The 23,313-nt window shown below is 38.6% G+C and overlaps 1 protein-coding gene across 5 annotated transcripts in view; it reads right to left on the reverse strand.

The window, feature by feature from the left end:
• The window catches only part of DNAJC6 (DnaJ heat shock protein family (Hsp40) member C6), an 83,908-nt gene that overhangs the window by 17,689 nt on the left and 42,906 nt on the right, over positions 1 to 23,313 (reverse strand). For 3 of the 5 annotated variants that reach the window (XM_060773677.2, XM_060773674.2, XM_067467852.1), the window contains exons 2-12: positions 20,496 to 20,646; positions 16,381 to 16,430; positions 16,125 to 16,273; positions 12,700 to 12,834; positions 11,192 to 11,325; positions 9,371 to 9,565; positions 7,412 to 7,529; positions 5,794 to 5,873; positions 3,727 to 3,920; positions 3,540 to 3,620; positions 2,612 to 3,064 (exon numbers count right to left, since the gene is read on the reverse strand). In XM_060773677.2, coding sequence (XP_060629660.2) covers positions 2,612 to 3,064; positions 3,540 to 3,620; positions 3,727 to 3,920; positions 5,794 to 5,873; positions 7,412 to 7,529; positions 9,371 to 9,565; positions 11,192 to 11,325; positions 12,700 to 12,834; positions 16,125 to 16,273; positions 16,381 to 16,430; positions 20,496 to 20,646 — 1,740 coding nt within the window. The remainder of the gene's footprint in view (positions 1 to 2,611; positions 3,065 to 3,539; positions 3,621 to 3,726; positions 3,921 to 5,793; positions 5,874 to 7,411; positions 7,530 to 9,370; positions 9,566 to 11,191; positions 11,326 to 12,699; positions 12,835 to 16,124; positions 16,274 to 16,380; positions 16,431 to 20,495; positions 20,647 to 23,313) is intronic. The other 2 variants (XM_060773675.2, XM_060773676.2) reach the window with 2 other exon arrangements.

A 23,313-nucleotide genomic window follows, 5' to 3' on the forward strand; every position in this document is an offset into this window, starting at 1 on the left:
AGAATTTTAAAAATTATTTTATTCTGGCTCAGCTGTTCTTATTTTCTTTCCTGTCTGTGTATATAAATATTACTAGTTATATAACTGTAGGAATGTTATTCATATTTGGCCCACTAGATTCTCTGTATTTTTTTCCTTATTCATCCCTTTCAAAATATATGACAGAAAATAACCTGGTTCTGAACAGGATACAAATGCATGAATAGCAATTCACATGCTGAGAAAAAGTTTAAAATGTCTGTTGCCTGTTTTTATATGCAAATTGCCCCTGACCTAGGGTTGCCTGATTTTTAAAAGGACAGTTCCTACACCTTCCATAGTTTTTTTTTCCTGTACCCTCCATAGAAGATGAAATATTATCAGGGGTTGCTTGTCATGCAGGCTCCACAGACTGAGACATCCAATTCCACATGGCCATTGAATACATACTGTGCAAACTTTGTCCTGTTTTTCATCTGGTAACCTTACCCTGACCTATTTTCAATGTCACATTCAGAAATGTGACCAATTGCAGCAAATACACCAACAGTAACTGCACACATAAAGATCAAAAAAGGAAGATGGACTTTGTGCTGTTAGGAAAAAAAAAATACATTTCTACTGTACTATCTTCAGCAGTTTTTAAAAGAAGAGTTGGAAAGTTGCTTCAAAAAGTTGTTATCTATATTTATAGTTTCAAGGCCAAAAGAAGCCATAAGTTATCATTATTTATAGTCCTAAATACAATAATTGGAACCCCTGGTGGTGCAGTGGGTTAAACCGCTGAGCTGCTGAACTTGCTCACCGAAAGGTCGGTGGTTCAACTCTGGGGAGCAGGGTGAGCTCTTGTTGTTAGGCCCAGCTTCTGCCAATCTAGCAGTTTGAAAACATACAAATATGAATAGATCAATAGGTACCACTCCTACGGGAAGGTAACGTCGCTCCAAGCAGTCATGCCGGCCACATAACCTAGGAAGCGCCTACGGACAACACCGGCTCTTTGGGTTAGAAATAGAGAAGGGCACAACCCCCAGAGTTGCAAACGACTAGACTTCATGTTGAGGGTAAACTTTTACCTTTACAGTAATTAATACCAGCAAATCAAATCAATGGAATCAGTGGTAAGTAAATGCTTATGCAAATTCTATTTTAAGGGAGTATACTTTAGTTGGGGCTAATAATACTCCATGCTCAAAACTTTTCTTAAAAGTAAGTTTTCACTCTCCAAGTTCTCAAAAGTTACTAGTGATTTCTAGTTAGTTATTTCAAAGTGGTGCATCTTTTATCTGTATTAGTGATAGAAAGGAGAGAGAGAAGAAATAAAATATTAAGCAGAAAGGAAAGCTATGTGGGAGGGAACAAAGGTTTAGTAATAGGTAGAGAGAGGAAAAGAGAAAACGGCTCAATAAAAAGTAATAATGACAGGGAAACTTTGAAAACTCCCTGGCTGTGGTTCATGGAATTGTGGCTGCACTAGGGGGGCAGGCTACGAGTTTAATGTGCTGATTTCAACTATCCAGGCATCTTTTTGACTTCATATTGAGTCAAGGTCACATGTCATCTAGTCAAGGTCACATGTTATCACAGTCAAAAGTATAGACGTAGTTGTGATTGTATTCTGAAAGCTTATCAATGCTAAGCTCAGTTTGTGCCAGTGGTTGTCATGACTTGCACCAATCCTCTTGCACTGATCCACATATCAGCACCAGATTTGAGAAACCAAGAATTTTTTTATGTGTCAGGAGTGACTTGAGAAACTGCAAGTTGTTTCTGGTGTGAAAAAATTGGCAGTCTGCAAGGACATTGCCCAGTGGATGCCAGAATGTTTCTGATGTTTTACCATCCTTGTGGGAGGCTTCTCTTATGTCCCCACATGGGAAGCTGGAGCTTACAGAGGGAGCTCAGCTGCACTCTCCCTAGATTCAAACCTCTGACCTGTGAGTCCCAAATACAGTGTACTCATTTTGTCAGTGAAAATGATGCAAATATTGACTTATCATTCAGCTTCACTGGGTCTGTTCTAATTGAGAGTATCAATTGGCTTTGAGTGCATGATTCCATAAAACGGGGATGGGAAGTCTTTTTTTCAGTCCAGGAACCATTGGCGAATAAGCCCAAATAAAAAGCATCTAGGCCACTCTCTCACATATATGTAGCCATGCAAAGCAGAGCCATCTTTCTTAGACTAATCAACGTTTATTATTTCCCAAGAGGAAGGTTCTAAGACCTAAGTTCATGGAAAGGAACATGCTGAACAGTGCGGGGATAGCGTCTGTTGGGGCTACTGAGGGAAAAGGAAAGACAATCTTTAAAAAGTGTGTGGTGGATGTACATGCATCTTGCACAAGTTCTGGAAGGATTGGAAAGTTTCCTTCTGTTCCCAATTCTCAGAATGAAGTTAATGGCTGTTATTACAAATTAAATTAATAGCCACATAATAGTAATCTCTAGATTCTAATCCTTCGAAAAGGACTTAAAATGAACTAGAAAATCTTAACACAGAAAGAGAATCTTTTGCATTATGAGAAAGAGAATCCTGATTATCAGAAATTTTACAGAAATATAAGAAATTGTTTTTGTGTGTGTTTTTACACAAACCGTATCCCAAGTACTACAAAACAGGAATGTTTACCTTCTCCTACTCTTGGGGACAAAGATGGGGATGCAGAAGTTGCAGACCGTCGTGGGGTGGAGTGTGCAGACCCAGTTCCTCCCATCTGAAACACATCCTCAACTACAGGTTGTGCACCTTGGTTTGATCCTGCAGACTGGCCAGCCCCAAAAAAATCACTCAGCAAGTCTGAATTTGAGGGTGGTGCACTGGCTGCTGCTGCTGGGAAGTTCTTACTCATAAGGCCGCCATCCAAACCTAAAAGGTCCACTTCTTCTGGAGGTGGGGGTGGAGCTGGTGGCTCTTGGTGCTTTTTGCTGTGCTTTGGTGCCCCATGGATTTTTTCCGCACTGGTGTTACTGTGCTGACTGGAGAGAGATAAAAGTTCATCATCCGATTGCTCACTTTCTTCATGAACCAATGCTGCTCGATCTTCAGAACTAGGATGTGAGCCACTTCTCTCCAGTTTTTGATCTAAGTGGTTAAACAGAAGCGCCAAATTAGAAAGAAGTTCTTTTCGTTCTCTAATGTTTGATACTGGTAGGCGACTTTTCCTCTTCTGGAAGCAAACAACATTCATCATAACAACATTTACACTTAAGGTAATTTTAGTTAAATTCTTAACAAAAAACTGAAACCCTAGGATTCAAAGCTGGGAGAAGTATGGTGTTTTCAAGGACACCATTACATTCAGATGTAATAATGGAAAACAGAATGAGGCTTATATCAGAGTCTGCCCAGATCTCCAACGCACTGTGGACTTTAATGGGCCAATTACATTCTATGCATGTATTAGCCGGTTCTTTTCTGTGGACCCTGTAATGCTTATGGGCTGCCCCATAGCATTGACAGGTTCTCTGGAGATCGACAATGAGATGAAAGAGGGAAAGAAACTAATATATGGATTATGAGTTGAGGAAAGTGTTACTCAAGCAGAAATCTTATGTACCTTGCCAGCTGAGTGATGACAAGAATGCACCCTGTCCAGCATTCTTAAGGTTATCTTGTGGCACATCTATAGAACCTCTACCTATAACGTACAAAGTCAAACCAAACCAAAGATGAGTGAAATTGAAAATGGTCAAACTTGAAGTTTTCATGAAAGCGGAAACTTCGACACAAATAATAGTTCTTACCAGCCATGGCAAGGGCATCCTGGTGTTCCTGATGTGAAGAGAAAAGGATGCTTGGGTTGATGTCTTTTGTTGTAAAGTTCTCCCATGGAGGAGTTAGGTCAGTCGGTCTATCGGTAGAATCTATTTCTATCTCCAGTAGGACATGGAACAGTTGGGGATATTTTTCTGGTGAATCACATGCGTCCAGTTCAGGTCTAAACATTGACAGAAAGTTCTTCAAATTAAAATAAAAACAAACAGTTTGATGATGACCTGTTAAAGTCAATTTGAGTCTGAATATGATGGTAACAAAGAAGTTACTTTGTTGTGATCAAAGCTCGGCTTTGTATTATATACTATTATGTACTGCAGAGGACAAATGTGCAATTTATGGTCTTCAGGAGATTGATAGATTGCAGTCCCCACCACTCTTTAGTTAAGTATGCGAGCTAGAGCTACGTAATGGGAGTTCCAGCCCAAAAGCACATAATGGATCACAAGTTACCCAGCCTATTCAGCATTTCATTACAGTGGCCAGGAGCATATGAGTGGCAAGTTCAGTAATCATCAGTGCACCTCCAAAGAAAGCCTAATTGAGCTCAAAACAAAGAAACCTATAAGTTAATTCCATGAGTTTGTTCTGACAGCTGCTATAGCCATTCCTGTTCTAGCCTATTCTGGAGCCAAGTTGTTAATACCATTACTATCCTCTTTCCTTGCAGTACCTGACTTCTTCAGTCAATAGAGAAGAGAAATATAACCACACTGCAGTGAGATTGGTTTACAGTCAGAGAGGGAATGGACTGCAGTTGTTACAGACACCCCTATTCTCTATATTCACTAACCAGTGTAGTGTATAGATTGACTTTAATCATCTTACATGGTAGGCAATTTTTGCCGGGGCCCAGTTTTCACCTCGGTATCCACTGTAGACTGTAAGATACCAAAATCTTATAAAAAGGCATGAAACAACCAGGAATCAACATCAGTTTGCTGCCAGGTTTAAAAAAGAACTGTAATAATCTAGAGGTGTGTTCAGAGGTTTGTTGGAATGAAGCAAGTGGGGTGTATATATCCCTGGAATATACCCTTGTCTGTTTGAAGCAAATGTGGATGTTGCAGTTTGCAATCTTGATTAGCATTGAGTAGCCTTGCAGCTGCAAAGTCAATCAGTGAGGGTATCTGCATGAGGTAGCCTGGCTGTTGTTGCCTGGAGGCACCCTCTGCTTGAGTGGTGTCATCATCATCATTTCCCACAAACTCCTGTTAGAATAGAATAGCTTTATTGTCATTGTGCTATTTCACAATGAAATTAAATGATGGTGATGGTGATGGTGATGGTGATGATGATGATGATGATGATGATGATGATTGGGTCTGGGTGCCTCCAGGCAACAACAGCCAGGCTACCTCTATGCAGATACCCTGACTGACTGACTTTGCAGCTGCAAAGCTACTCAATGCTAATCAAATTTGCAAACTGCAACATCCCCACTTGCTTCAAACAGAAAAGGGTTCTTTATCCCACCCTGGACATTATTCCACAGGGATATATACACCCCGCTTACCTCATTCCAACAGACCTCTGAACAAATCTCTGAAGATGCTTGCCACAAATGCAGTGAAACTTCAGAAGGGAATGTTTCTGGAAAATGGCCATACAGCCTGGAAAACTTACAGCAACCCAGTGATTCCGGCCATGAAAGACTCTGATAACAAATTTGGAGGTAGGCAGCAAGGAACATCCCTCATATCACTCATGTACTGGATATTTTTGGTTTTGAAGTTTTAGCAGACAACAGACCTCATTTAGCCAGCAAGCCACACTCCATTCACCTCTGTACATTGATTCCTGAACCTTAATTTCAAGAATCATTACTGTGTTTTCACTATGATTAACAATTTTCTAATTTATTTCAGATCATTCATTTATTGACAAAGGAAATATTTTAGTCTTATCACTTGAATTTCTAAAAATTTACATGGATTTCTTTGTGGATTTTGCATCTGTTGGACCTCACTGTCATATCAGTCCATATCCACCTATTTCAACATTTAACACATGGTCTCTGGCTGTGGGATACTCACTTCGTAAATTTTAATACCGTCGTTCCCAGGGCTATGAATCCAGTGTGAAACTGAATCTGAAATATTTGTGTGTTTGTCATCTAAAATGAAATGATAAACATTCTGTTTTAAAAATAAAGAAGCACAACTGATTTCAAATGTATACTAAACACAAATTAGCAAGTCTGTTCTATTTCACTATAAGCTATTGCTATAAGCACATCTTTAAAATTAAATACTGGTAATTTCAAATGGCTAATTGAAAAATCAGTAAAAGAAAGCAATATTAGGAGATATTTAGTTGTATAGTGTTGGATTCAGATTTAGATTGTAATTTTATTCTGACTCACCTAAACCATATTGAACTAAATGAGATTTATTTTTCAGTCGACTCATACAGGATTACGTTATTTGTCAACTAAATCCATAATACAAGTAACTTAAAATACTATCAATATCAAAACATCTATTTTATTTATGAATAAGACTGGATCCCATCATTCTCTATTACTCACACTTTTAACATGTTGTTAAAGTGACTAACAAAATAATAAAAACCAAAAATAGCAACAAATTAACACAAAACTAAAATAGCAATAAAATCCATTTCAGAATAGCTGTTCTTATAAATAAATGATTATAAATATTTCATTCTAATCTACTGTTCATAAAGTCATGTGATACAAGTTAATTTGTAAAGTGCACAACAGGTAAAGATAAAGGTTCCCTCTGACATTAAGTCTAGTCGTGTCCGACTCTGAGGGGTAGTGCTCATCTCCATTTTTAAGCCAAGGAGCCAGTGTTGTCTGTAGACATCTCCGAGGTCATGTGGCCAGCATGACTGTTACTTTCCTGCAGATACAATACCTATTGATCTACTCCCACTTGCATGTTTTTGAACTGCTAGGTTGGCAGAAGCTGGGCCTAACATTGGGAGCTAACCCAGTCCCTGGATTTGAACCGCCAACCTTTTGGTCAGCAAGTTCAGCAGCTGAGATGTTTAATCCCTTGTGCCACAGAAGTATTATTTCTCTTCTTATGAACATTAGGATGAATGCAGTGTCATTCCATATAATCCTTCCACTTCTTTTAAAACAGACATGAATCATACAAGAAAGTGAGGCAGATAAAGGTAGGCACATTACGACTATCCAGGCTATTATGATGTGGAGTATCAGAGGCAGCATGCCAATGCATTTCAGTTCCTATGGAATGTGAGGCAATTAGTTACCCTTATGCTCTTGCTTATGAATGCCTCATAGAAGACTATCTGGCCACTGTGCAAACAAAATGCTAGATGAGATAAACATTTAGTCTAACCCAACATGAAGAATGACACAGCAAAGCCTGCCAAAAGGTCTGAAATGAGGGATATTCTAAAATAGGATCCATCTGGTAAACCGTATGTAGTGATTCTCATTCATCTACCAAGTAGGTTGACAAAAGGAACATTACTGTCTCTCTAATTTTACTTCCACATTCCCTAGTTTATCTTTTGCCAAAGTACATATTGAACCCACTTTACTACAAAACGATAGTCTCCTTTTGGCTCATTTTTATATCTCTTTGTTACAAATCAAAGAATGAATAGACTTGGGTCAACTAACAGTTATGCATTTCAAGATTGCATCAGTCATACTTTAGCTTGAAGCCGTCCCCCAATGGTTGATCGCATATGGTAGACAGAAACGACCACATCGCCATGGACAGTGACTCCTAATGGAATTACAATTTTTCCTTCTTGAACACGAAATTCCCTAAAGAAAAGCAAAATAGCATGCCTTGTATAAGACTTATTATACATAGCAACAACCGACATGAGGTGGAAAACAACAAAATCATATTCCAACAAATTTGTTTTTTTAAGAAAATTCCCTTAGTTTATACCCTAGCTGAATTGCATGTAAGTTGGTTAGTTATTGCAATCCAAACACCTTGATGCTGGAATCAGAGAATAAATTGCATTCATATTATTGTAACAATAGTTGATGTTATTATTTTTAATTTTAACCATGCATTCTGATTGACACCGACTTGTTTAATTCTCAAAACATCTTGATAGACTGATGCATATCTCAGTAGCATCTCATACGGCAAATTCTATTCAATCCATGTATAGGTTGAGCATGCCTTACCCAGAATTCCAAAATCAAAAATCTTCCAAAATCATCCACATGGGTGGCTAAGTTAGTGACAACATCCTTGCTGATTATTCAATATACACAAACTTTATTTCATGCACAAAATTATTATAAATATTGTGTATAAAATTGCCTTCAGGCCATGTGTATGAGGTATGAAACATAAATGAATTTTGTGCTTAGAGTCCCATCCAAGGTAGTATTTCATTACATCCAAATACAGATATTCCAAAATCCAAACTAGCCACAAATACAAATGTGGGTACTAGGCAAGCTATTCTAGAGATGACATTCCACAGATAGAATACTAACAGTGAAATGTCTCATAGTGCAAATTAGCCACATGGAAAAGACAAATAATAATAGAGTCCAGGTAGGTAACTACAGGAGGAATTCATCTTCAGGTAACATGGCCCCAAACCATTTAGAGCTTCAAATTCTAAAACCAGCACTTCTAATTCAGCTCAGAAACAGCCTGGCAAGCAGTCTGAAGACATTTAGCTCCATAAGGCTGGAGCTAGTTAGCATTCCTTGCATACTATAGGAACTATGTTCTCCATGTCTAGGTTCTCTTCAAACTAGAACCACACATTAGCCAGATTGTGTCAGTGTTTAGGATGGTGGGTTGATGAAGGGCGCATCCAGGCAGCGCCTAAAATGCACAACTGTCTGCATTTTTATGTGGGGCATCCAAACGACACCTCAGTTAAAAACAAATTCCTTCAGGACAAAGCAGGAAAACCTTGCTTTGTCCCAAAGTAATTTGACAACTCAAAAGACCCGGATCTTTTAGAAGACCTGTGTCTTTCCAGCTGTAGGACTGCCTGGAGTGCCTTCTCAGAAGTCTTGGGACTTCTGAGGGGGCAGCCCGCACAGTCTCAGATATTCCAGGCTCAGGGATGTTTTCTGGGATCCCTGAGCCTGGAATATCTGAGAAGGCTCTAATGCCCTCCCCCCCAAAAAAACCCAAAAAGGGTTTAAAAAAGAAAATAACTTACCTGGCCACCATTACCATGCTACTGGAGCTCTCCTGGCATGTAGAAATGACATACTAGGAGAAGAGGGGAACAGAAACTGCCCCTCCTTCTCCTGGTGCACCATTTCTATGCACCAGGAGAGCTCCGGCAGCATGGTAATGGTGACCGGGTAAATTATTTTATTTTTAAGTATTTGGGGGGGGGGGTTGTTTTGTGTCTGGGTGCCCTGCTGGAAAGTCTGGAAGGGCATCTGGACACACATTCACCCCAGGAAAGCATGGGGTTTCTGGGGTGTGTGCAGACTCCAATGCAGGCCCAATAGGGTTTTTAAAACCCAATTGTGCTTGCATTAAAGTCCTATCTGGAGCCGCTCTTAAGACATACTGACATACCGATACTTCTTTGAACATGATGGATACCAGTTAATAAAAACAGACTTTCGTTCACACAGTATTCTCATTATATGCAGTGGGAACTTACTTCATTCTTTCATATTCCTGTGAGGTTGTGAAGATTCTAGTTTCTCCAATGAGGATATCACAGAAAGGCCGGCAGCCATTTCTCTGCTTGTTAAAACATGGTATTGGACTGAGCAGGACTGATTTGATTGTTAGAGGCTTGCAGTGAGGTTGAATGGGCTTGTCCGCTATTAGATCACATATATATCCTAGGTACCTGAAATGAATAAGTCAAAAGAATTCATGTTATTGCTTTGTATCTTTAGATCATTTTCTAAAACTGCCTATTTGTGGCTTGCTTAATCTACCATGACCTGATATTTTCAATTGAACAAGAATTGCTGTCATGGAATAAAAGTGCTTTACCTGGTAGATAAACATGATAACATTAAATGAACTAATGGATGGAAATCCAGTGATAGCCAAAGGGAGAAAATCAGCATAAATGTACATAGCATTCTGGACATTACGCAGTTCCATTTGACTCTATAGCTCGTAACAAGGCAATCACCCAATCCAAAGTTGTAGCATCATTCAATATGTCAGGATTGGAACCCCATGGCCTTCCAGGTGTTGATGGTTTGTAGTTTTTATCATACTTGCTTACTGATTATGGAATTTAAGATTTTTGCAAACTAAAATTCAATAACATTTAGAGATTCATAAGTTCCCTGCCTTTTCCATATATGAATATAGCCTTAGAATGCAAACCAGGTTAGGAATCATGCAGTCCTCCAGATGCTGTCGAGGATTGCATCTTCTGGCATTCTTCACCATGAACTATACTAGCCAGGCTCTGCAGGAGCCCTGAGAAGTCTGGAGGAATACATCATTCAAATCCTGGTTTAGGCTATTGTTTGAATGCTTGCAATTTTCAATACTTGCAGTTTATGTGTTTTTGAAACAGCCCCATGTTTCTCTTCAAAGTCCTTTGACGTTTGCGGGAGCACTGAAAAGTATTTTCCCCACTTAATTCTGGAATAGTTTCTAATTCAGGAGAAGACATGTAACACAACTGTCAATTGTTACCTCCAACCAGTTACGTATTTCAGTTACAATTTTAAAAATCCCTATCAATTTCAGTGTAGCCATGTAGCTATAAGTTAAGAGTTGAGAAGGGGCATTCCTTAACCCCATTTTCGCATGTACCCCTTTGAAGGAATCTACCTACACTGTTTTTTCAGGTGATGTTCAGGCAAAGATCTTGATATTTCAAAAACATTAAATTCCTGGTTTGCCTAACCATCCCGCCCCCCGCTGCCAAAGCATACACATAGAGAAAAACACCACATTCCACGGGCACTGCCAGTCCATCCCATATGGGTGTGTGGAGGCAAAAATTGGCTCAGGTGTAGTTACTCACTCCTGTTGTAACTGTTGAAGAAGAGTAGAGTTCACAGAAATGGGTTCGAAAACATGGGCATAAGTACCACAAGATAAACACTAAAGTAAAGTAAAGGTAAAGTTTTCCCCTTGACATTAAGTCTAGTCGTGTTCAACTCTGGGGTGGTGGTGCTCATCTCTATTTCTAACCCAAAGAGCTGGCTTGTCCGTAGACACCTCCAAGGTCATGTGGCCAGCATGACTGCATGGAGCACCATTACCTTCCCGTCAAAGTGGTACCTATTGATCTATTCACATTTGCTTGTTTTCAAACTGCTAGGTTGGCAGAAGCTGGGACTAACAGTGGGAGCACACCCTGCTCCCCAAATTGAAACCACCGACCTTTTGGTCAGCAAGTTCAGCAGCTCTACGGTTCAACCTGCTGTGCCACCCGGGGGCTCCTAGATAAACACTACATTGAAAAAAAAATTGGTCAGTCAAGAAACCAAGTGTTCCTTACCTTCTATGGGATGGCCAGAGTACAATTCCTGGTCTCTTTGAATTTAGCAACTGAATGGCAAGAGCAGGATTAGAGAATAGATGACAGAAACAGAACATTGCACTGACCAGGACTGCTGATGCTACACGACCATCCTGTCAAATAAAGTGCAAGAACATCCATCAGGAAAATCTCACCCTCTAATTGTTTTCCCCCACAATATGCTCTGAACAAGATTCCATCAGCACAGAACTCCCAAGCTAAAACAGAATACTCTTAGAAATGCAAAATGCGCTTCCTTCTACATAAACATGCACAGCATTAGAAAAATTAAGCAGCGATAAATATTTGGCTGAGATTTGTAGCAATGGACCATATATTTTTATGAACACATTACAGATTGCAAATGTTATTTTTGGGGACTACAATTCCCAGGATGTTTCCAGACAACATGACTGCTGGCTCAAGGATACTGAGGGTCATAGTTCAAAAAGTAGTTTTCTAAAGCTCTACTTTTGAAAACAACTGCAAACATCTAACATTTCAGTATTAAATGACACATCAAGTATTAAATTCACACAATAGCAAATTACTTCAAAGACTTATTAATATCTAAAAGAATTATCAAAATTCAGAAACCACTCACTCAATAATGCCTATATAATCTAAAAAGCCAATCTGTATGAAAAGAAAAATCTCCCTGGCAACTGTTAATTCTGGTATAAAGACTCTCCACACAGCCAGGCTTCTTCATCACATCTACCACATAGGTGGATGTGATAAAGAAGCTTATCAACAATATAATATCTGTATGTCAAACTGTACAAAGGAAACAGCCTGCAACATATTAAATTGCATTCAGCTTTGCTTAGATATACTCAACACGATGTCATCAACAAGCTACATTCAATGTTCCTTGTTACTGTACTGGCTTTTGCTGCAAAAATACAAGTTCCTATATATAGTAAGAGCCCTATAAGGTAAAGGTAAAGGTTTTCCTCTGACATTATTAAGTCCAGTAGTGTCTGACTGGGGGTTGGTAATCATCTCCATTTCTAAGCCAAAGAGCCAGCATTGTCCATAGACATTTCCAAGGCCGGCATGACTGCATGGAGCACCATTACCTTCCCGCTGGAGCGGTACCTATTGATCTACTCACATTTGCAACCTAGCAGTTTTCGAACTGCTAGGTTGGCAGAAGCTGGGGTTAACAGCGGGAGCTCACCCTGTTCCCCGGACCCGAAGCTGTGACCTTTCGGTCAGCAAGTTCAGCAGCTCAGTGCTTTAACCCACTGCACCACTGAGGGCTTCTGACATACTGAAATAACTTTTAACATATTAAATATGAGCAACTTAAATATCAAAGCTTGTTCTTAATGTTGTGCATATTCAAAATCATATTTTGAACAAATTAATGTCTTCTTCATTAAACAATAACAGTTTTTTTTTCAACATGCAGTTTTCATAATCTCTACTTATCTAAAAGTAAGCTTGTTTTAATTAGAGGTTTCTGAAAAATGGTTACTTACTGCCTGACTTACCATACAGTGAATAACACAAACGTTTTTAGGATTTTGTTGCAACCAGTTATGCATATTTTTACATACAGCATAAAGGTTGTGAAGACTTGGTGCTTGTCTACCTGGCCAACTACATTCAGATACCTGAAAAAGGGACAAGAGTGAAAAAACAATCATTTCAGCACCTCCAAGTCATGCACTCACAGCACAACCATGTTATTTTCATCTTGCAGGACAATGTGATCCTCAAAGCATGTTCTTTTATGGTAATTTAATGAAAGTGTAACTAGCTTTGACAAATAACCAACCAGGGCTCAATCTTCACTGTAGAATTAATGCTGTTTATACTAGTTTAACTGCCATGGCTCAATGCTATGAAATCATGGGAATTAAGAGTTTGACAAGCAATTTTAGCCTCCTTTGCCAAAGAGTTCAGATATCCCACCAAACCACAAATCCCAGGATGCCAGAGCATTAGGCCATGGCAGTTTAAGCACTTCAAACTACATTCATTCTACAGTGTAGATTAGTGGTTCCCAGCCTGTGATCCATGGATCACCAGTGGTCTGCAAGAACTAAAATATGGTCCATGGCCTCACCATTCCTACACCTTTGCATCGAAACCACACGGCAATGAGAGCAACAACCTCTCTGGGAGGGGTGAGACTGACTACCCATGAAAGATTACTACTACCACATCAGCTCTAGATTATTAAATAAGGTTTTCTGTAGGCCAGCAGATGGCGGCTACTGAGTAGCATATGATCTCTATCAGAAACTAGAACTGATGTGGTCCAACCAATGCAATTTCTGAATCAACACCTCAAATAACCAAACCAAATCTAAAGTTGACCAAAAACTGATTCATAACCCTTTTGGTACTAATGTTGGAGTGTGGTCCCTGATCAAAGTGGTTCCTGGTGAAAGTGGTGCCTGGCTAAAGTGGTCCCTGGTCAAAAAAAAGGTTGTGAACCACTGGTGTAGATGCAACCAAGGTTAAAAGTTTTAAAAAGAAAAATCAGCTTAACAAAGTGAAAACATAAGATATTATGTAATTGTCATCAATATCAGGTATCTGTCTTAAAATGTCTTCTTATAATTATAATAGAGTCCCACTTATCCAACATAAACAGGTTGGCAGAACGTTGGATAAGTGAAAATGTTGGATAATAAGGAAGGATTAAGGAATAGCCTATTAAACATCAAATTATGTTATGATTTTACGAATTAAGCACCAGAACATCACATTTTACAACAAATTGACAGAAAAAGCACTTCAATACATGGTAACGATATGTAGTAATTACTGTATTTACAAATTTAGCACCAAAACATCCCAATGTATTGAAACAGCTGTGGATCCGGGTGGGAGGCAGACTGCATTGGATAATACAGAACTTTGAATGAGCGAAGGTTGGATAAGCGAGACTCTACTCTACTATATAGATATTCCACGTAGCTCTGTAGACTATTGACAACAGATGAAAGCCTTTATGTACATGATTGTTCTAAATATGAGAGGCTATTTCCTGTTTAACACAGTAGCTTTACAACTTGGTTACGTTATTTAAAATGTTATGTGTGTTTGAACAATTAAAAATGACTAAAATATAACTGTACCTTTTGCACTGGTGGATCACATGAGATGCCGTGAACGTGATAACACCAAATGTTGTTAAACATGAACTATCACTATCAGGAAATATGATTTTTTTTTCAGTTTGATTTTTTAAAGTAAAATGAAGGCTTTTAAAAAAAAATTACATATGGCCTCTTATTTCCAAGGATAGATGTCAAGGTCATTTTGGGAAAATGGTCATTAGATCATTTGATTTTATCCAGCCATATTATGAGAGTCTATATGGGCAAACACCTCTTTCTTAAGAAGACAGAAATATGGAAAGAGGGAGAACCTAGCTTTGAAGACTCCAGGAGAACTCCAGATAATTTAAGAAGTTAAAAAACAGAGACTACGTATATAATTCACTGAATGTCTTAAGTTATTCTAGGGGTGCCGGTTAGATTTATAGATGACATTGTATCAAAAATATCTTGAGAGAGCTTTTCTATCACAGTGCAACAAAACAGACTGAATGAAAAATTGTTCTCCATGTCTTCTCCGGCCATTGCTTTAAAATTAATGAGACTTTATCCGCAATTAGTCCAGATTGCTCTCTGCTACTATCCTAATCTCAGCAGTTACTCTCAAAATGACCAATGAACCATACACTAAATATCCTCCAACTAGGCCTCAATGCATCTGAGTGTAAGTACTAACTGGCTGTGGAGAAATGAGCACATTTGGAGGAGGGGAGCATCTATAATTATGTACGTAAACACACATTTATGAGATACAAAAACACCAGTATCCCTGGGGTTTTTTTCTATATTAACGTTGAAAAACACTGACAACACTGAAATATACTTGGTTCGTTTCTAAATTTTATTCCATGAACAGAAAGAGCTTCCTTTCATGCAAAGAATTTCGATTGTGAAAAAACCCCTTACATGTAAGCGCAGATTCTTACCTTCTACCATTTATGGATCAAAAACAAGGATTTAAACAATTACAGTAAACATCTATTGCCTCTGCTTGCAAGGCATATTGCAACTGCTAATAATGTTTTTTTTAAAATGCCCCAGACTTTGAAAACTACATGTTTAGTAACAGAGGAGTGGTCAGATCAACTAAATAAAAAACAGAAACAGGCAAAGATAATAGGCAGAGTGCACAGTCTAGCTTCTATGGACACTGAAAAGAACTAAGATCTCAACATCCAACAAATCAAGGCCAGAATAATGAAGTGACTACACAGGGGCAGTAGGGTCACAATTGTGTCTAAATGGAAAGTGTGAATACAAAAAACTTACCTAGATTTGTCTGAAACTACTCTGTATTCACAATTCTCAGTGAATCATGATTTTAACACTATTGCCACTACTTTTCACAAGATCTGCTGCTAATTAATCATCATGGCAATTTCTACGTCTCAGGACAGATGTTTACATCAAACTCTTTTTCTTTCCTACACTGTATAGTCTTCCTCAATCAACAAATAATAATAATATTTGTTTATTTATTTATTTATTTATTTATTTACTGTATTTATATACTGTCCTTCTCAACCCGCAGGCAACTCAAGGCGGTTTACAGAGGCAACAATTCAGTGCCCAACAACACCATAAAATACATTTAAAACAGTAACCTATAATATAAAACCATAACAAGATCAATAAAAACAAAAATCATTAGCGTCTCCTAGTTAAAATGTTGTCCAGTATTTGCTTTTGTCACTGAACTCCCTCTTTCAAAGAAAGCACGGCATTATTTTCTTATTCTTTTATTTCTTCATTGATTACTGGCAGGGTGACTAATCTTACCAGTGAGGTTGAAATAATCATAACTCCATCACTATATGGCAAAAATCACTTACCCTATTGTGAAACCTAGTGGTACGATAAGACTTTGGTGACAAATTGAAAACTGTGTAGTGATCAGGATGTCTTGAATCCAAGAACGTCCGTACATCATCAATATGATTCCTAAATCCCAATTCAACTCCTTCACCAGGAAATGACATCACTATCAAGAAAGGCAGGAGGAAGAAAACTTAGATTCTATACCAGAACAGAGACAAAATTGGAGTTCAAAATTACCTTTTTATCATGTGAAGTAAGTGACAAACTTACCAATAATTCTTGAGGTAATATAAGAAATATCTAGTTCTCCCTTGGTGTAGCTACGGAAAAGAAGGCAAGAGAAGGCAAAATCAACTTTCTCAAAATAAACCATATGTCCTGGATGCCAGCTATTCCCCTCATATTTGCCTAGCAAATGGATACCACCATAGCATGCCTTTCTGTAGAATAGTGGTCCTCAACCTGTGGGTCCCCAGGTGTTTTGGCCTACAACTCCCACAAATCTCAGCCAGTTTACCAGCTGTTAAAACTTCTGGGAGTTGAGGCCAAAACATCTGGGGACGCACAGGTTGAGAACCACTGCTGTAGAACATCTCTTCATATTTTGCCCATATGATTCTGCCTTTAATTGCTGGATTCATCATTCTGTGTCAAAACATGAAATTATGACTGTTTTCTGAAATGCAACTATATCAGAAGAGAAAATATTCCTTAAAACTGACCTATTTATTTTTTAATAATAATAATAATAATAATAATAATAATAATAATAATAATAATCTTTATTTATATCCCACCACGATCTCCCAGAAGGGACTCAGGGTGGCTTACAAAGCACTCCGGGGTGCACATATAACATACAACAAATAAAAATGGAACTAAAATATAAAACAAGTCACATAAAATTGTAACAACAACACCTGTCAACACATGTAGCATAAAATCAAAATAATACAATTTTAAAAGAACAGTAGATAAAACTAACTGCCATCAATTCACAAGGTGGCAATTGTGTGTGTGTGTGTGTGTGTGTGTGTGTGTCAGGAGCAACTTGAGAAACTGCTTCTAGTGTGAGAGAATTGGCCGTCAGAAAGGATGTTGCCCAGGGGATGCCCGGATGTTTGGATGTTTTACCATCCTTGTGGGAGGCTTCTCTCATGTCCCTGCATGGGGAGCTAGAGCTGACAGGGGGAGCTCATCCATGCTCTCCCCGGATTCGAACTTGTGACTTGTCGGTCTTCAGTCCTGCTGGACAAGGGTTTAACCCACTGCTTCACCAGGGGCTCCCTAAGGTGACAAATGTCAGCTTCATATGGGCCCATTCAAGGTCAAAGACCTGTTTGAACATCCACCAACATGCAAAAAGCCATAACAAATTGCTCATGAACCATACTTCAATACTGACATTCATGTCAATCCCTCTCAATTATTCCTATATTAAAGATTCAGAACCTGCAGCTTTGTAATATAAAGAGTAAGTTGTCAAAGTCTCCAATTCTCATCCTCCGTTGCTGTTGGCAGACAAGAGTGGCCAATGTCTGGTATATGATACTGCTGTGTCTGCACAGCTAAATAGTAAAAGAGTCCCTGCTCTGAAGCACCAGCAACATATAAGAGAAATGGCAAAAGCGGGAGGGGGGTGGGGTAGTGCTGAAGTGATCTCTTTGAACTTTAGGAAAGAAGCAGAATCCTTAAATTAATTATGGTTACTTCCACCCATTTGTCTGGATGCTAAAGACTTCATGCATCTGAAGGATCTCTTATTTCTCTCCCAAGTTCTGCACACACTTTCTAGACAGAAGGACAGAGATTGAAAAATAAGTCACCACCACCACCACCACCACCACCACTTTCCTATCTTATTATTCTATAAGCAATGGAACTGAGCCGTAGTACACTCAGGAGAATCAAAAGAAAATATTTCTTCACATCCTTCCTGTAGCATTCCAAATGCCTTGAAACTGCCATCAAGATTTTGGGAGCTGCATTACAACAGAACTGGAAAGCACCTGTTTGGTGGAGCTGATTTGGGAATAACTTAATAAAATATGAGGCATATTCATGGTGCATTTCTCTATCTGTGACCATTACCCATAATGAGCTAGTAAAAATTTCTATTGGTGATAAAAAGAAGTAGAGAACTATTGTCTCTGTTGCTGGAAGGCAGGAATCCTGGACTGACAACTTGTGTGGGGGTTTTGGTGTGTACTGCAGAAATTACCACAGAATATATATGTACCTACTGCAGGAAAAACAAAAGAAAAGTAGATTGGAAAGAGACTTCAAAGGCCAACCAGTCCAACCTCCTACCATGCAGGAACATGTAATGTGAGCAAGAAAGGAGCATTACTCTGTTTTTCAAAGACCCTAACTTAACCAAACTAAAACCGACCTGATAAGATATAATTCAACTTAACAATCTTCCTTTACTTCAAGGTATATGGTTCTCAGTTACTAAATTTAAACCAGGGGTGGAGTACTTCTAACTCTCCAGATGTTCCAAGTCTTAGCTACCATAACCAACGGTGAGAAATGCTGGGAGGTTCCATTCAACATCAACTTAAACCTTAAAGAATGATGCTGTGTCACAATCCTTCCTTTGCTATCAACATGCATATAAGTGATGTTTTTGCAAGTGCAGCTCTATCTTGTGACATCTGAACATCCATTCTTCTTATGGCAAATGTCAAAGAAATTCCATGGAAAGGGCAAGAAAATGTTACTAGCAACAGCTAAGGCTCTGGTTTTGCTGGCAACCTAGTTTCTAATTTACTTTATGCGCTGCAAAATCCAGTTCTTTAGATCAGATTCACCTCTAATCCAGCTCCATCTCTGGCCCCCTTCAAGATGCCAGTACTTAGAGATTGGCAGATAACAGTCAAAACATTTGGAGGTCTGATAAATTTAAAGATCCAAACAATAAAGTCTTGTGGCGCCTCAGTATTACAAGATTTTTTTTCCATGTGGCAGTAATCCATGTTCTATGACTTGAGATGTCAAATCTCACGGATTACAGTAGATTATAATTCACAAAGGTTCATGCTGAAACAAACAACTGATTAATCCTTTGCTGCATAATAAGATGTCATAATCATGTTACGTTTCATCAATGCTGACAATCGTGCCATCACCACTCAAGCAGGGGGCTTTGAAATGGTTGAACAGAATCTCTCTGAAGCTTTAGGCGCTCTTACTGCCTAATACAGGGAAAACCAGTTTATTCCTAATCCATCCAAAATTGAAGATTACCTGGGAAGGAATCCCACTGGAGTATGCAACACACCAAAATACCTGGGAGCTACTCTGAACCATGCTCTAACTTACAAGAAGCACTTCTTGAATATCAAGAAAAAGTGGGTGCTAGAAATAATATCATACAAAATCTGACTTGCACAACCTGGGGATCACAACTAGAGACAGGGAAGATATCTGTCCTTGAACTTTGCTATTTCACTGCTGAATACAAATGCCCAGTGTGGAATACATCTCACTATGTTAAAATAGCGGATGTGGCTCTTAATGCAACATGCTGTATGATCACAGGATGTCTACGCCCTACACCATTGGAGAAATTATACTGTTTAGCCGGTATTGCACCACCTGACATCTGTGAGGAAGTAGCAGCCAGTAATGAAAGGAACAAATCATTGACATATCTGGCCCATCCTCTGTTTGGATATCAGCCAGCACACCAACGTCTTAAATGAAGAAACAGCTTCCTATGATCTACAGAGATACTCGCAGGAACACTTCAACAAGCGAGAGTCTAAAAGTGGCAGGCTAAAACCCGGAACCTCAATCAGTGGCTCATTCCAGATGAGAGACTCCCTCCTGAGCACCCAGAAGACTGGGAAACTTGGAAGGCATTGCCAATCTTAAGAAATGGGGCTACAAAGTGGAGTCCATGACATGCGAATGTGGAGAAGAGCAAACCACAGACCACTTACTACAATGCAGTCTGAGCACAATGGAGGACCTTCTTACAGTGACACTAGAGGTACTCCAAGTGGCCAGCTTCTGGTCAAAGGAAATTTAGTATAATGCCAAGTTTTTAACTTTGTTTGTGTTTTTTTAAAAAACAACAACATTATAACTGTACCCTCATTTTGCTTCTGACACGATGAATAAATAAATGCTGCAATGTTGGGCTTTCACATCTTGCTTTAGTGCAAAGTCAACTACACATTATTCATAGACCACATCCAGCCCCTTAGGGCCATATTTATGGCTCTAAGGTGCAACAAAAAGGATTTTTACCTCAAAAGGTTGATTTAAATGCTCCCAAGTGCCCTATAATTTATTGTACAACTTAATTGCCTCCCTGTAGACATCTTAAAATTGCTATTTTGTTGTAAGACAATCCATGTATGTTTGTTTCACAGTACCTTGCAACAGACTGCATAACTTTAGTAGAGGTGTCTTTTAGTGTGTCCTTCAGGTTATCCTTTAAGTTGCTGAAGAGTCTTCCTGCTCCTCCTTTCATCATGTCCAATAGACCACCCCCATAGCTTGTCTCCATGTCAGGAGATGAGGCACCTTAATGGAAGAAAAGAAGGCATAGGAATATGCATCTTACTTTGTAAGAAGTTTCTGGCTTCAAGCATAAGGTAGTAATGCAACAATATTAACACCATTACACTACCCCTCCCTCCGAAAAATGCAGCCTTCGGAGCCATTTTACCCATGCTATAAGGCTTGAGGATGCCACCAATAACCTCTTCCTGTCTTTCCATTCAAGGAGGGTTTTCCTCCAGGGGCAAACAAAGGATGGGCAACTTGGAAGTCCCTGAACAGACTCAGAAGTGGAGTGGACAGATCAAAAGACAACCTGGCAAAATGGCATTACCTAAAAGAATCCCACACCTTGTGTGATTGTGGAGCAGAACAGACAACTCTGCATCTGTACACTTGTCCATTATGCCCTGCCTCATGTACACAGGAAGAATTGATGGAGGCTACAGACAATGTCATTGCTGTTGCCTGTTTTTGATCAAAAGATATTTAGCCACCTGCGCTCCTTCTAATTTTATCAGTTTTTTACTAATTTATGCAATGCTTTTGATATGAAATAAATAAATTCAAGGAGAGGCACTACCTTCTTATCACAACCAATTGTAACACATGTATTCCAAACAGGCCAAGTACCTCCAACATTTCTGGTGAACTACTGCAGTTGTAAAAACCTGGGATGCCTTATGGTAAAAGTTGTTTGCTAATATGAGATGTTTGGCCACATAAATCGTTCACTAATTCAGATGTCTTCCTCTCTGCATAAAATTTTCAAAAAAGAAAAAAACACACATGGTAGCTTCTGATAATATTCCTTATGCTTCTGGTTGCATATTCTTATGCTTTCAGGCTGCTTTAATGTTTTATTCCCCTTGCTTTGACACACAAGGTGTATGTTTAATTGTCTCTTTCACCTGATTATCTTGCCATTCTTACAACTTGGCCAGCATGGAGAAGAATATTTCCTTATTCACATTTTAAACCTATTGCTCAGCAGAACACGTCTATGAAATACATGCTTTAAGTTAAACAACGATGAAACAAAACACAGCCAAAGGCAACATAAGGCAACTGAAACAAAAGATGCTTGGATGATCTGGTCATGCTATTCAGTTCCAAGAAACAAAGACTATAATGAAATGAACCCTTCTCTTTTAAAAAGTTTAAAAAAAGAGAAAGACAAACCAGACATTGTTTAAGAGACTGCCTTGTTTTGTTTTCATGAGATATGGAGATGTCTCTTGGCTTCTTCAAAAATAGGAAAATTAAAAGGCAAAACACCATAATTTTAAGAAGTGCAATTATTGTGAAAAATTATTCTCTTTATTTAATGTTTTATTTTGCATAAAATATTGAATGCATTTAATAATAATATTGACTATTATTATTACTATTTCATTGACTGCTGCTAGCAAATAATTTACCCGTATATATTCAAGTAGAAGTTGATCCAAATATAAGCCAAGGAACCTAATTTTACAACAAGAAAAACTGGGAAATGTATTGACTCGAGTATAAGCCAAGGGTGGGAAATGCAGCAGCTACTGGTAAATTTCAAAATAAAAATAGATATCAATAAAATTACATTAACTGAGGCATCAGTAGGTTAAATGTTTTTGAATATTTACATAAAACTGTAATTTAAGATAAGACTGTCCAACTCTGAATAAACCATTATTCTACCCTTCTTCAATGTAAATGTGCTTACATATCCTTCCAATAATAATAGAGTAAAAGAATAAATGTAATAAAAATAATAGAGTACAATAATGAAAATGTTATAGTAGAGTAAAAGAATAAATGTAATAACAATAATAAATAAAGTAAAAGAATAAATGTAATAATAATAGAGTAAAGTAATAGATGTAATAAAGATAATAATAGAGTAAAATAACGTAAATGTACTACAAAAATGTACCCACAAAGCATCAGGTCAATTGCACTTTATGTTCTGCACTCTGGGCTCCCACTTTATCAATTGGAGTAAGCACACTTATTGTTAACATCAGTATATCATTTTATGCCAATGTTTACTCGATCTTTGCTGCTATTGATATCCCTCCAATTTCTAGCACAAGTGCACCTTATAACAACCTTAGCACAAGTGCACTTTACACCAACCTTAGCACAAGGGCACTTCATTGCCTCTGATACACTGGAGGGAATAGATAGCGCTAAGGGGTGGGATTATCGGGACCCAGAGAGAAATAATCATAATTATAAACATGCACCTATCACTGAGATTACAACTGTTGGAAACGGAGGGAATGTTCCCGGGGGAGGTGGGACCACAGGGGAGGGGGCCGCCATAGAGGTGGTGATGGGTAGAGGGAGATACGGGAAAGGGAGATTAAGATTTCAATTTCGGCCCAAAATTTATAATAACAATTCGGCAACCCCTAAAGATGTCAGAAATCAAAGACAGAAGCAAATTCGGCCCAAAATTCTCAATAGGACATTGGTAACTCCAAAAATAAACGCTACTATTTGACCCGAAACTAATAAAAACAGATTGGCAACTTTAAAACCTACTCCCGACAAAATACAGCTGAGGTGCCAGGATGGTGGCCCCTCCAAGCTAAAGGTGGTGCTGCTCAACGCCAGGTCGGTAAACGGAAAAACGGCCATTATTCAAGATCTAATCCAAGAAGAACGAGCCGAACTGGCTTGTATAACGGAAACCTGGCTGGACGA

The sequence above is a fragment of the Anolis sagrei genome, chromosome 4 (assembly GCF_037176765.1).
Source record: "Anolis sagrei isolate rAnoSag1 chromosome 4, rAnoSag1.mat, whole genome shotgun sequence".
In the NCBI taxonomy this organism is placed as follows: domain Eukaryota; kingdom Metazoa; phylum Chordata; class Lepidosauria; order Squamata; family Dactyloidae; genus Anolis; species Anolis sagrei.